Source organism: Myotis brandtii, unplaced genomic scaffold (genome assembly GCF_000412655.1).
Source record: "Myotis brandtii unplaced genomic scaffold, ASM41265v1 scaffold612, whole genome shotgun sequence".
NCBI lineage: Eukaryota > Metazoa > Chordata > Mammalia > Chiroptera > Vespertilionidae > Myotis > Myotis brandtii.
This window is the reverse complement of record NW_005370328.1, coordinates 436,674-450,561: the sequence shown is the minus strand read 5'-3', so window position 1 is coordinate 450,561 and position 13,888 is coordinate 436,674. Positions and strand designations below refer to the sequence as shown.

Sequence of the window (13,888 nt, the reverse complement as noted above, 5' to 3'; positions counted from 1 at the left end):
GGGGGCTGTCTGGAGGGCACTCCCCTCCAGACCCCCAGTCCTGGCCCCAAGGTGGTAGGATCCACCCCACCAGCCACTGGCTTCTCCAAGCCCTTCCAGCGGCAAAGCCTGACTGTTGACCCTCAGCGATAAGGGCCCGGCTGCTGGGTGTGATCGCTGTCCTGGACGTGGCCGCCTGGGCCTACGTGCCCAGACACCAGCCGCTGGCATTAGATTCCTCATTAACCCGGAGGGCCAGGGGCACCCATCTGGCCAACCCTGTCCTGCAGGGCGCTTCCTGTTTTGTGAGGTTTGATCTGATCCCTCACTCATCGCTCCCACCCCACGCCCACCCGTGGTCTAACTATTTGATCCCCTCCGCTTGCTCACAGCCCTCATAGAGGGCACATTACCGTTGCTGTCACCCCCTCTTGGCACAGTCACTCCCCCACCCCCTCATCCCTCTTTAGGATCTTCATTCACGAGGCCGCCTCTCCCAGGTAAATTACAGACAGCCCTGGGGGACAGCATCGGTCACTTTTGTAAGTGTGGCCCTGCCACCCAGCACCCCGAACCCAAGTTCTCCGTGGGAGGCAAGGGGCCCTTGACAAAAGAGAAGCCAGGGCAGGGCTGCGCTGTGTGGAGAGAATGTTCCGCTCACCCGACGTGTCCCTCCCAGCACGACCTGACACTCACAGGTCAATCGACTGACCTCCATGAAGGTTTATTCCAAACAGAGTCTTTCTCGTGTTGACGAAAGGATCTGTTCCAAGTAAAAGTTATCCTAAAGAGGACCGTCCCGCCCCCGGACTGCGGGAGGCCCAGGAAATGAATGAAGCAGAGGAAAGGGTGCTTGCTCTGGCTGTTTAGGGAGTGGGTGGGGGAGCCCTTGAGGCTTTCTTTATTGGTTTGTATCAACTTGTCTCATTCCAAAAAGGATATGAAGGTGAAGTCTGGCGATTGCGATTTCTGTTCTCTCTTCCCGACCCCAACCCCTGAGCTTGAACTTGGAAATGAAGAAAGCACAGAATGCATTAGCAGAACATTCTAATTCTAGCCCCTCACTGCCTCAGCCTTGGAAAGCACCGTCTTGTTTTTGTTTTTTAAATATATATATATTTTTATTTTTTTACAGATAAGGAGAGGGATAGAGAGTTAGAAACATCGATGAGAGAGAAACATTGATCAGCTGCCTCCTGCACATCCCCTCCTGGGGATGTGCCTACAACCCAGGTACATGCCCTTGACCGGAATTGAACCTGGGACCCTTCAGTTCGCAGGCCAATGCTCTATCCACTGAGCCAAACCGGTTAGGGCAGCACAGTCTTGTTTTTTAATGCCCTCTGTGCTAAACCAGCCTTGATCTGAGGGCCCCAACTTTTACCAGGTAAGCCTCCACACTCAGGGTGCCTGCTAAGCATCTCCCCACTCCACCTCCAAGAAAATACCCCTGCAGGAGAACTTGAGGACATTGGCTATTTCGAGCATTCTCTAAAAATCAGTATTAAAATGATCAACAATTTAAAAGAAGGAGATGAACATTTTGGAGCTGTGTAGCCTGGTACAAGACCCTGAAGTGTCTGAGCCAGTTTTCACTGCTATTAAAAGGGAGTAAATAGCCGAAACCGGTTTGGCTCAGTGGATAGAGCGTCGGCCTGAGGACTGGAAGGTCCCGGGTTCGATTCCGGTCAAGGGCGTGTACCTGGGTCGCAGGCACATCCCCCGTGGGGGATGTGCAGGAGGCAGCTGATCGATGTTTCTCTCTCATCGATGTTTCTGACTCTCTCTCTCTCTCCCTTCCTCTCTGTAAAAAATCAATAAAATATAAAAGAAAAGGGGGGGAGTAAATATCTGGGTGCAGAGGGTATTGTAATGAACCAAACAGACAAAAACCCTGCCCTCATGGATCTTACACTCTAAAGAGGGTGAGACAGACAGTGAACAAAATAAGAAAGTATGAACCCTGACAAAGAAGGGCTCCTGCTGGCTAACTGGGCTCAAAGTCAAAAACAAACACCCCAATAACAGAGCCAACCAGCCATTCTAGGCAGAGGCCTCTATGCAAACTGCACTTCAAGGAGAGGCCTGCATTGAACGGCCTGCACTGTGTTTCTGGATCTGAGCCAGCCCTTATGAAAAAGTTCTGGAAATCCTACTTCAACCAATAGGACTGAGGCTTTCCCCATCCAATCTGATTTCCACTGCTTCAGCTAATCAGAGCAGCTCTAATCTGACCAATCAGGACATTGCCTTTTGGACCAATCAAACTGCAAGAATTTGGAGTCCTCATTTGCATGATGACTGACCAATTAGGGACCAGGAGCATGGACTTTTGTCCATAAAAGCCAGCTCCCCTCTGTGGCCCTGGGAGTACACTTTCTCTTTCCACGAGGACTGAAGACTGTCTCTCCCTGGCTGAGCTGAAAAACCGGCTGGAGATGTCTCCTTGGAGTAGACGGCACTGCACAGAGCCTACCTGTGCCTACCGTACAACGCAAAGAAGGCTGGCCAGGAACAGAGCCCCAGAGGGGCCTGGCCCCAGAGCCACCTCACAGCTGTGCTGTATACAATTGAGCTATAAAGTTTTAGTCTTCACTGCAAAAAAAAAAAAAAAAAAAAAAAATTTGCAGAGAGAGAGAGAGAGAGAGAGAATAAGTAATAGGATTAAATGGTTAATAGTTGTAAAGTGATTATAACAGCAACTGGCACATAGGAGGCACTCAATACATGCTAGCTGCTATTATTAAAAAAAAAAAAGCCAACAGGAATAAAAAAGCCAACAGGTGCAGGCTGAGGAGAAAGAGACTGGGCGGGGGAAGGGAAGGGTAGAGGTCAGAGGTCCCCGCACTATCATTCGCGTGTTAGTGTTATGACAGCACATGTGTCAGAGAATCCCAGGTGGCACACTAATCTCATACAGGAAAAGGTGAGCCAGGCACCGCCCGCTTCCCCCTTTCTGCCTCTCATTGTCCTCAGACTAAGAAACCTCCCACACATGCAACAGGACGGCGAGCAGAACAATCAAAGGAGAGAGAACAGTCAAAGGAGAGAGGAAGCCTTAGGGGCATGGTGTGACTGCCAGGCTCAAGTATCCCCTGCCGATGGCACCCAGCATTCACAGCAGAAAGAAAAGCTGAGGTCAGCAGAAAGGTATCCGGGCAGATAACAGGAGTGATGTCATGGCCCGGGAGGGCCTTGAGGGAACTAGAAAGCCATTGGCTGAGGGACCACAGGAGGGAGCTGTGTCTTCCATGCGCTGCCCAGGGCCTCGCTGCTGACATCTTTTGTTTTTAATATATTTTTATTGATTTCAGAGAGGAAGGGAGAGGGAGAGAGATAGAAGCATCAATGATGAGAGAGAATCATTGATTGGCTGCCTCCTGCACGCCCCCTACTGGGGATCAAGCCCACAACCCTGGTATGTGCCCTTGACTGTAATCCAACCTGGGATCCTTCAGTCCGCAGGCTGACACTCCATCCACTGAGCCAAACCGGCTAGGGCGCTAAATTCACTTTTTATAGTTGTTTCATAGATTTCCTGGTATTTTTAAGGTAAATAATCATATCATCTGCAAATAAAAGACAATTTTATTTTTTCCTTTTATGTAAAGAAATGTATGCAAGTTCCATTTCCACTAGGCTTCTGACATCAGTATCACATAAGTTTGTTTTTTTCAAATATATTATTGTTGATTTCAGAGAGGAATGGAGAAGGAGAGAGAAACATCAATGATGAGAGAAACTCATGGATCGGCTGCCTCCTGCATGCCCCCTACTGGAGATGTGCCTGCAAACAAGGTACATGCTCTTGACCAGAATCGAACTTGGGACCCTTCAGTCCGCAGGCCTGCGCTCCATCCACTAAGCCAAACAGGCTGGGACCCAGGTCAGTTTTGTGTGTATGTGAGGGAGACCCTCCACTCCACTCCGCAAGCTCCCATGTATTTCTCCACGGGCACCTCTACAGGAGCAACCTGCCTGGCCTCTTGCTGTCACTTCCCCGACAATTGAGAGGCAGGGTAACTGCTCAGGTTAGTGAGCCTGGGAGAGAGAGTGGAGCGCAATTCTTCTAGGCTTTCTTTTTTTCTAGATGTGCTTCCCACAGACCTGAACTCCTGGTGTGTACGTGAGGACAACCAGATGGGGCAGCTGGGCCCTGTGCAGGGGGGCCTGGGACTGGGTGAGTTTAACGCTGGGATGGACTATTGAAAAGCTCTTTGCTGCCCTGCCGGTGTGGCTCAGTGGTTGACTGTCGACCTCTGAACCAAGAGGTCATGGTTCGATTCCCGGTCAGGGCACATGCCTGAGTTGCAGGCTTGATCCCCAGCGTGCAGAAGGCAGCCAACCCATGATTCTTTCTCATCATTGATGTTTCTATCTCTCTCTCTCCCTTCCTCTCTGAAGTAGATTAAAATATATATATATTTTTAAAAGCATTAAAAAAAGCTCTAAGCCACAGCTTCCAGTATCTGTCATTCAGCCTTCATTTTATGTTCAACTGGCATCTAGATCTTACCTACCCAGAGCTTCCCAATGCCAGAGGGTAAGAAAAGAGTACAGGGTGGAGCAAAGGAGGTTTACAGTTGTGAGCGTGCGAAACCCGGAGCTTATTCTTGTATTATTATTATTGATTGATTTTTGCATTCTTTTCCATACAAACTACTGTGGACCTACTGCTGCCCCACCCTGTGTATTTATGAGTCCCTAAAGCCCTAACACACTGGTGAGTTGGCAGGAACCTTGAGAAGATAAAGGTGAGAAGCTAGAGGCCAAAGTTACACATGGAGATTGAGGCTTGGGTAAGACCAGGACACGAGCTGTGGGTTTTAAGGGCCCGGAAACCTTTCCAGAATGTGCATCGACAGCTGCACATCCGTTTTCCCTTTCCATTGGCAGATTTTCATCTGCCTTTAGTTCAGAATAAATTCTTCTATTATATCTTTGAATATCTTTTCTGCTAGGTGGGTCTGATCTCTACCTCGGCAAACACCTATGCCATATATCTATCTAAGTGTGAGCCGGGCAGTATTTTGACCTCGGCAGGTCATAGCAAGCAATTCCTCTGTACTCCCTTCAGAAGAGTGGGGGTTGTTATAGAGAGAGGGCTGTTTCAATAGGCCTCCGTGAGTGCGAGCTTTCAAGACTGGGTTTTACTATATGCTTCGGTCTTAACTGTGCCAAGAAAACGAGGAGAGGGAGAGTAGTTCGCAGTCAGAAGCAACAGATTGAGCTGGAGGAAGAGTTAGTTTTCCTGAGGCTAGGGGGATGCAAGACAGAAAGGGATGAAGGGAGGGAGCTAGGGAGAAAAGGAGGAAGGAAAAGAGGAAGAGACGAGGGAGGAGGAAGGGAGGGAGGGAGGAATAAAGGGAAAGGGAAGGAAACGTTCATATACCTAAATATTATTTTGTTGTTAATCCTCACCTATGGAATTTTTTCCATTGTGTTTTTAGAGACAGTGGGAGGGAGGCGGAGGGAGAGAGAAACATCAATGTGGGGAGATACATCAATTGGTTGCCAACCACACTCCCACAGTCCCCCCAACTGGGGCTGGGGATCAAACCTGCAACCCAGGAAATATTCTTAAAGAGGAGATAGGATCAGATCAGGGGTTGGGATACAGACACAGTACCCGAGACAGAAAGGCAAGTTGCCAAACAGCTACCTAAGATCTGGAATGGATCCCCCTCCTCCCCCACCATCACCAACCACCACCAGCACAGAAAGCCAGATCCAGGGAGTATGAAAATCACCCCCTTAAAGCTGTAAATACTCCAAAATACAAGCCACTGGGGACTAGGGCAGCTCCCGTGTCTGTCCGGCCACCGTGTGCTGGGTGTGTGGACAGCGGGTCCTCTGTTCCTTCAGCTCCCAGAACTGCAGGTGGAGGGGAGACTCAAGGAGCCGGACCTGGGGACAGCACCTGCGGAGCCACCTTGGCCCAGCCCCCGAGTAAGATGACGCGATCCTGGGCGTGAGACTGATGCCCAGGCAGCGAGATGTTAGGGGCCTTGAGGAGCAGTGAGTGTATCCATATGGAAAGTGACCTGAACTGAGCTGGAGGGCAGACTGTGCAGACCTTTCAAAGATGAGAGCCAGGCCCTGGCTGGTTTGGCTCAGTGGATAGAGCAGCAGCCTGCGGACTGAAGGGTCCCAGGTTCGATTTCGGTCAAGAGCACATGCCCGGGTTGCAGGCTCGATCCCCAGTAGGGGGCGTGCAGGAGGCAGCCAATCAGTGATTCTCTCTCATCATTGATGTTTCTATCTCCCTCAACCTTCCTCTCTGAAATGAATAAAAATATTAAAAAACAACTATTGTGGGTGGAGGGATTGCCAGTGACAGGAACAGGAAGAGGGCAAGAAACAGAGTTAGGGCTCCAGGAAGGGGCAGGAAGAGGGAGACACACTGAGGGGTGGTCGAGGAGAGCATCCGATGGTCCGACCTTTGCTTTAGCTGGAGATGCCTTTCGAGTGACATGGTCCAGCTCGGAGAGGTGACATGGACAAGATGTGTTTGGACAACAGCTGCTGCTGGCAGACCCACGACACACTGACTTCATTCCTCTCACTGCCATCACAACAACAGCATCCACGTTGGCAGACAAATGTCTGACCCAGAAAACAATGGCAAAGTCAAAGGGGGGAAAGTCCACCAGAAACGCCAGCCTTCCGGACGATGGAGAAGGAAGGAAAGGACGTGAGGAACTGGGTTAACCCATTCAACGTCAACAAGGCCACCGAGCCTTCCAGAGAGACGGACCCCAGGGGGCAAACACGGGACGCATCTCCCCAGCTTCCAAACAGAAGACTGATGCAGGACGATGCGCTGCTCAAGGCCCATGACGCGCAGCTGTGGAAAGACAGCATCTAGAGGCGCCCCCCCTACTACCCCCGCAAGCGTCCAACATTCCCAACAGCTTCAGCTGGGAAACCTGCCGAGGCTGCCCCTCAGGCCATGACAAAGAGGAGAGTGAGCAGGAACCTCCTTAGGGAGCAGGACTCACAGGCCTAAGCAGCTCAGGGAAAGTGCCACCAAGAGATCTGGAGCCTGGCCCTGGCCGGTGTGGCTCAGTGGATTGAGCACCGTCCCATGCACAGAAGGGTTACTGGCTTGATTCCCAGTCAGGGCACATGGCCCGGTTGCTGGCTCGATTCCCAGTAAGGGGCATGCAGGAGGCTGCCCGTGTCAATGTTTCTCTCTCACATCGATGTTTCTCTCCCTCCATTATCAATCAAATCATATATAATTTTTTAAAATTTCGAGCCTAGAATATCATGGAAATTTATAAACTCTGGAGTAGGCAGGAGTATGATAAATGTCACTCCCTGGTAAAGGATGTGCGGTGTTTACCAGACACGGAGAGAGAGAAAGCAACAGCATGGACGGGAGATCTGGAGCCTGGCCCTGGCCGGTGTGGCTCAGTGGATTGAGCACCGTCCCATACACAGAAGGGTCACTGGCTTGATTCCCGGTCAGGGCACATGGCCCGGTTGCTGGCTCGATTCCCAGTAAGGGGCGTGCAGGAGGCTGCCCGTGTCAATGTTTCTCTGTCACATCGATGTTTCTCTCCCTCCAATATCAATCAAATCATATATAATTTTTTAAAATTTCAAGCCTAGAATATCATGGAAATTTATAAACTCTGGAGTAGGCGGGAGTCTGGTAAATGTCACTCCCTGGTAAAGGATGTGCTGTGTTTACCAGACACAGAGAGAGAGAAAGCAACAGCATGGACGGTCTCTTCCACTCTCTCTAAAAATCAATGTATGCATGCATATAAGCATAACCAATGGACACAGACACCAGGGGGGGGAGGGCATGAACGGGGGGGAGGGGGGGGTGACAATGGTGGGATAAGGACACATAAGTAATACCTTAATCAATAAAGAAAAAAAAGATTTGGAGTCAAAACAAAAGTAACTTAAATGAAATCGGAGGAAAGGCATTTTGTAAAAATAAGTAAATAAATAATAAAAGAAGCAGATATTTCCGATGTCAATCTGTCATTTATAAATTCGACCAATGGGAAGCCTGCGCTACCCCTGACGGAGCTGCACACATACTTTTGTTTTAAGAATAAAGGCCAAGGCACAGCGAGGTGTCTGTTCTGGTACAAGTCAAGGGCATGGAGAGATCTACTGGTGACATTTCAAATAAAACCCAAGCCTGGCCTGGAAAATTATCCAAAATAAAATACCAACATAAAAAGAGAGGAGACCCAAGTAAAGTAAACAAGGAGGAGGAAAGCACAGACACGAGGCACCTTTAGTCCCTCAGCCCAGGGAAAGGAACTAGCGGGGCCACCTCCTCCCCAGGGTATGACCCCCAGAAATGCTGGTCCCCCCCTTCCCGTCCCCAAACATAGCACACAGAGCCACCCACATGTTGGACTTTAAATCTATTTTGTTTGTTTTTTCTTTCCTGCTTGCAGTTTTTGCTTTTTTCCTGTTGCCTTCACTTTAGCCCCAAACTCCTGCTTCGCCATCAATTTTGTGTGTCAAGGGGGAACTCACACTGGTGGGAATTGGTCTAGGCCAGTGATGGCGAACCTATGACACGCGTGTCAGAGGTGACACGCGAACTCATTTTTTTGGTTGATTTTTCTTTGTTAAATGGCATTTAAATATATAAAATAAATATCAAAAATATAAGTCTTTGTTTTACTATGGTTGCTAATATAAAAACATTTCTCTATGTGACACGGCACCAGAGTTAAGTTAGGGTTTTTCAAAATGCTGACACGCCGAGCTCAAAAGGTTCGCCATCACTGATCTAGGCTCTCTCGTCTCAGGGAAATCTTCCAGATATTCTTTTCTCCCAGGTGTTCTTATTCTTTTAAAATATATTTTTATTAGTTTCAGAGAGAAAGGGAGAGGGAAAGAGAGAGATAGAAACATCAATGATGAGCGAGAATCATTGTTCGGTTCCCTCCTGCACATCCCCTACTGGGAATCAAGCCCGAAACCCAGGCATGCATGCTGACCAGGAATCGAACCATCAACCACTAAACACCACCGGCTGGGCTCTCTCAGGTGTTTTTAAAAATGTCTGGTTGGTCTGTTGGATTCTCCAATGAATGTACTCCATGAGTCCCAGGGATGTTTAAAGTCTCAACTGTATATACAATCTGTGATGTTAATATTTAACTTAAAGTTGGTGGTCTTATTTTTACTTTTCTAGGACCTCAAACATGAAAGATAACCGGTGTCAGCAACTCCTGCACCAGATAGGCAAAGCAGGACAAGTACACGGTCCACAGAAGCAGGGCAGGTGGAAGGCTTGCTAAGTCACAAACTCTGTCCGGCCACAGGTTTCACAGAAATGATGATTCCCTGACTCCGATCACTAAACCAGGAGGTACCACAGTTCTCTAGCTGAGAGGCATTTCACATGATGCTTCGAGCCAGGATTCTAGACATACAGAAGTTCTTTATCCTACGTTTACATCAAGTCTTTTGAAGCCAACGATCATTTTTTCCCTCCTATTTGAAACCTCCTAGTAGAAATCAGTATGTATGGATTGATTAGATTTCTTCCTGGAATAGAAGCCAACTGAATTTGGGTTAATGTCAGTTTTTGAGATCCATCCAACCCAAATGTTTACTCTTTACTGTAAGCTTCTTTAGGTGGTTAAAAGAGTATTTTTTAAAATGTATGTTTTGGTAAAAGTGATGAATAATACCTTGAGACATAAATGCTAAGAAGCTAACTAGCTATCCTAAAATTACTCAGAGGGTTTAAATACTCTAAGATTCCTAATAGAAAAATTCAGCAATACCTAAGGCAACCAAAATGAACATGAACCTTAAAGCACTAGCTATATGTGTGTAGTTCTTATTGCACTTAACAAATAAAATACTTATTGTATTTTATTTGTTAAATATGTTTTTATTGATTTCAGAGAGGAAGGAAGAAGAGACAGATAGAAACATCAATGATGAGAGAGAATCATTGATTGGCTGCCTTCTACACCCCCCCCACTGGGGATCAAGCCCGCAACTCAGGCATGTGCCCTTGACCGGTATTGAACCTGGGACCCTTCAGTCCATAGCCCAATGCTCTATCCACTGAGCCAAACCGGGCAGGGCACACTTAGTTATTTAAGGTAGAATACTGTATAGCATCAAACACTTCAAAAGAAGACAGATGCTTTTACAGTGGTTCTCAACCTTCTGGCCCTTTAAATACAGTTCCTCATGTTGTGACCCAACCATAACATTATTTTCATTGCTACTTCATAACTGTAATGTTGCTACTGTTATGTATCGTCATGTAAATATCTGATATGCAGGATGGTCTTAGGCGACCCCTGTGAAAGGGTCGTTCGACCGCCAAAGGGGTCGCGACCCACAGGTTGAGAACCGCTGCTTTAGAACTAAGACAAGAGAAACCCATATGGTCAGGGTGGAATATTTGTCTTCAGTCTCTTGTTATTATGTTAGCATGGACACAGACAAGAGCCGAACTAAGACCTATCCAATAATAATCCGATTTATTTAAAAAAAAACACTATGGTTATCTACCAATTCTCCTGTTGGCCAGAGTCAAACCCTTTGCCTAAATTGCTTTTGTAATGTTCAGAAAAATATGTCGAGAGTAAAGACAAATTGGAACTAAAAACATAACGTTTAGTAATGGTGACACTTCTGTTGTCTGTAGGAGCACTTGCTTGATGTGAGCTTTCTTACCTTTATTTATTGTTAGCAACAAATATATATAAAGTATGTTAATTTTATGATGTGGACCCTCAAGTAGTAATTCTTTCTATGACTGATGTAAACAAGGCACAAGGTCTCACATTAACTAATTACTGTCTTTTTAAAAAGACAGGCCCTGATTGATTCCTTAGTCTGAATAAAGATATAGACTCTAGTTTCTTGTTTGTTCCCTTTTATACTTAACACCTACTATCGGTGCTCTCAAAACATGCATTCCACCAGTGGGAAATTTTATACAAAAATAGGAAAAGGACTGGGCCCAGCCGACATAACTAATAGTAGCAGCAAAGACAGGAGGAATACAGTAAAAAATGCAAAGGTAGAATCAGGTTCCCCAGGCGAGTTAATGCCCCAGCTCGTGAGAGAAAACTGACCAGCATCCAGTAACGAAAATCCCGAAATTTCTTAAAATCCAGATGAGCCATTATAACCCAACAGTACTGGATTTTCACCTAATTCAAAGGCTTGCATTGTTTGATTTTTTGAAAAACCATCGTTATTCTTCACCAAGTGCCTATTAACTGCTAAAGGCTCGGAATCTCATTACTCCTGTGACCCCCACACTACGGGTGGGCACCCAGGCTGGCAATGACACTGGACCACTGCCCTGCGGTAGAGCCGTGCCTTGAACCTGGTCTGTTCACGCCATAGGCCTCCTTTTAAAAGCACTGGAATTTGCTCTTCTGCTAGGGCTTTCATATTTTTTCTAAGAGAATTCCTCTCATGGCAGTAAACACATGGTTCTAGCTGGTAATTTATCTGGTGGATTGTTTTAGGTTTATTGCAGGATTTAAAATCCCACCTTTTGACCAACGATCCAATAAGTTTGCTACCCACTCTGACGCCCCCCAAAGATCCACGTACACAGTTCTCCTTCTTCTCAAACAGGACAGATTTAGAAATACGTACAGATCGTTCCACCAAAAAAAGAGCTAAGTTTACTAGGCCAGCTCCTCCTTTTCCCTCTCCATGTTACTTAACGTTCCTTGAACATCTTCCTGAGTTCACCATCCTAGCCAATTGTTCCACACTTTCTCTACCTGAGCTGGCTATAGAGTCCAGTGCTTTCTAAACATACTTTATGGGGACACTAAAACATTCTTTTTAAAGTCAAACAGAGCCAGGCCATATCTGGGTAAACAGACGTCAGTCATTAAAGGAGACTGTTCTCAACGCCACGTCCACCTTCCTTCTCATCGCTCCCTCCGTGGCTGCGGTCAGCACCTCACCTCCCTTTCTCCACCTGCCTGGACCCTTTTCCCTTCCCTGTCACCAAACGTGAAAGCAGACCCTCACGATGGAGGTAGCCGGCTGCCACCCTGCTCACAGGGAACTTCGGCCTGGAGGCGACTCTTTGGCAAAGTCAGGGGAACAAGAGGCCCCTCCATGGCCCCATCGGAGGAGGTCCCCCCTCCAGGACCGGACCCACCAAGAGCCCCAGGACATTGCCTGCCCACCTGCAGGGTTTACCTGTGCCCGGGTCCTCCGGGGGCCGGCCAGCTGAGCAGTAGCAACAGTCCAGGATGACATAGTTGAGCACGTTGAAGAACAGCCCGATAATCCCAGCCAACAGGACCAGCAGCGCCGCCTCCGTCTTCTGGGGGTTGATGTACCTCTTGATGGCCTCCACCAGGATGCTGAACATGAGCGCCACGGCGAAGATGGAGTTGCCAAAGGCTCCCACCACGTCGGCCCGCAGGAAGCCAAAGGTGCTCTTTCTGTTGCGTGTGATGGTGCTGGCCCGCAGGCTGAACAGGCCGATGACCATGGACAGGAGGTGGGAGAGGACGGCGAAGGCGTCCGAGGCCAAGGACAGGGAGTTGCCGATGTGGGCGATCGCCAGCTCCATCACGAACAGGAGGATGCTCACCACGCACATGAAGACGAGGCGGAAGCTCCTCCCGGAGTATCGGCCCATGGCTCCGGCTGGCGGGCCGTTCCTCTTCCTCTCCTTCCTCTCCCGGGAAGGCTGCGCTCCGAAGGGAGCAGCTACAGATCTTGAGATTACAACTCCTGGAAACTCTCCCCTTCAGCCGTTCAGCGCTTGTCAGATTTGGAAATCACCCTTTATAGGCCGCCATAAAGCCATAAAGCAGTTTAAAGGGCAATTAAACGGGAGATGTCATGTGAGCTGGGACTGTGGAAGGGAAGGCTCGGCCTCAGATACGGACACGGGACTGGAGGAATTTGTTTGTTGCTGTGTTTCATCCCAGAAGTCAGGAGTCTCTGTGTCTTTGAATCACACAGTGGCTCACGGGTGGCTTCAGCCCTCGCAGCTTCCACTCACAGTCACCGGGGAGACAAGTCGGTTGACAAAGGCCATCAGATCCTGTCCACCCTGGTGTGCAAAGTTTTGAGTGCTGTCCACCGCCTGGGTCAGGGGACACTGGATCACAGCTACCGTAAGTGAAACCCAAACGTGAAGTGAGGGGAGTTTTCCACTGCCTGGGTGCTGATCGGGATACACAAGCACCTACTTCCACACATTCTCCCAAATAAGACCCCCCAAAAATAAAAAATTCCTCATGGTCAGGGAAGATAAAACACCTTTAAACTGGAGGAGCTACAGACATGACCCCATCATTTCAGGAAGAAAGCCAAATTATAATGACTTCACTGAGACAAGGAAATCCTTTTGTTTTTAATCTTATCACCTGTCACACTCAAAGGTTTGCTGGGTCCTGAATACGTAAAACAATAGCGGCCTCTATTGTTTTGAGTAGCCTGCCTACAGTCAATCCTTTAAAAGAAATGAGACTGAAATGACTACTCCCAGTGTTTCCTGAATTTAAATTCTGCGATGGTTAATTTTATGTGTCAATCTGACTGGGCCACCACGTGCCCAGACATGTGATCATTGTTCTGTTTTCTGTGAAGGTGTTTGGATGAGATTAGCATTTGAGTCCGAAGACTGAATAAAGCAGATTGCCCTCCAGTGTGGGTGGGCCTCATCTAATCAGTTGAAGGCCGGAAGAGACACAGACCGTCCAGATTCCTCCTGCTGAGTGCCTTCAAGCTGAGATGCAGGGCTTGAATGGAAACATTAGCCCTTCCTAGGTCTCAAGCCAGTGGCTCTCAGACTGAAACCATCCCCTAGACCATCGGTTCTCAACCTGTGGGTCGCGACCCCTTTGGCGGTCAAAAGACCCTTTCACAGGGGTCGCCTAAACCATCCTGCATATCAGATATTTAC

At 48.1% G+C, this 13,888-nt stretch overlaps 1 protein-coding gene across 1 annotated transcript in view; it reads right to left on the bottom strand.

Moving 5' to 3' along the window:
- SLC30A10 (solute carrier family 30, member 10) overlaps positions 1-12,636 on the bottom strand; it is a 19,734-nt gene extending 7,098 nt beyond the window's left edge. Inside the window, exon 1 of the mRNA XM_014528063.1 lies at positions 12,166-12,636. Within this exon, the coding sequence (XP_014383549.1) occupies positions 12,166-12,613 (448 nt within the window). The 5' untranslated portion in view covers positions 12,614-12,636. The remainder of the gene's footprint in view (positions 1-12,165) is intronic.
- Positions 12,637-13,888: the final 1,252 nt, after the last annotated feature.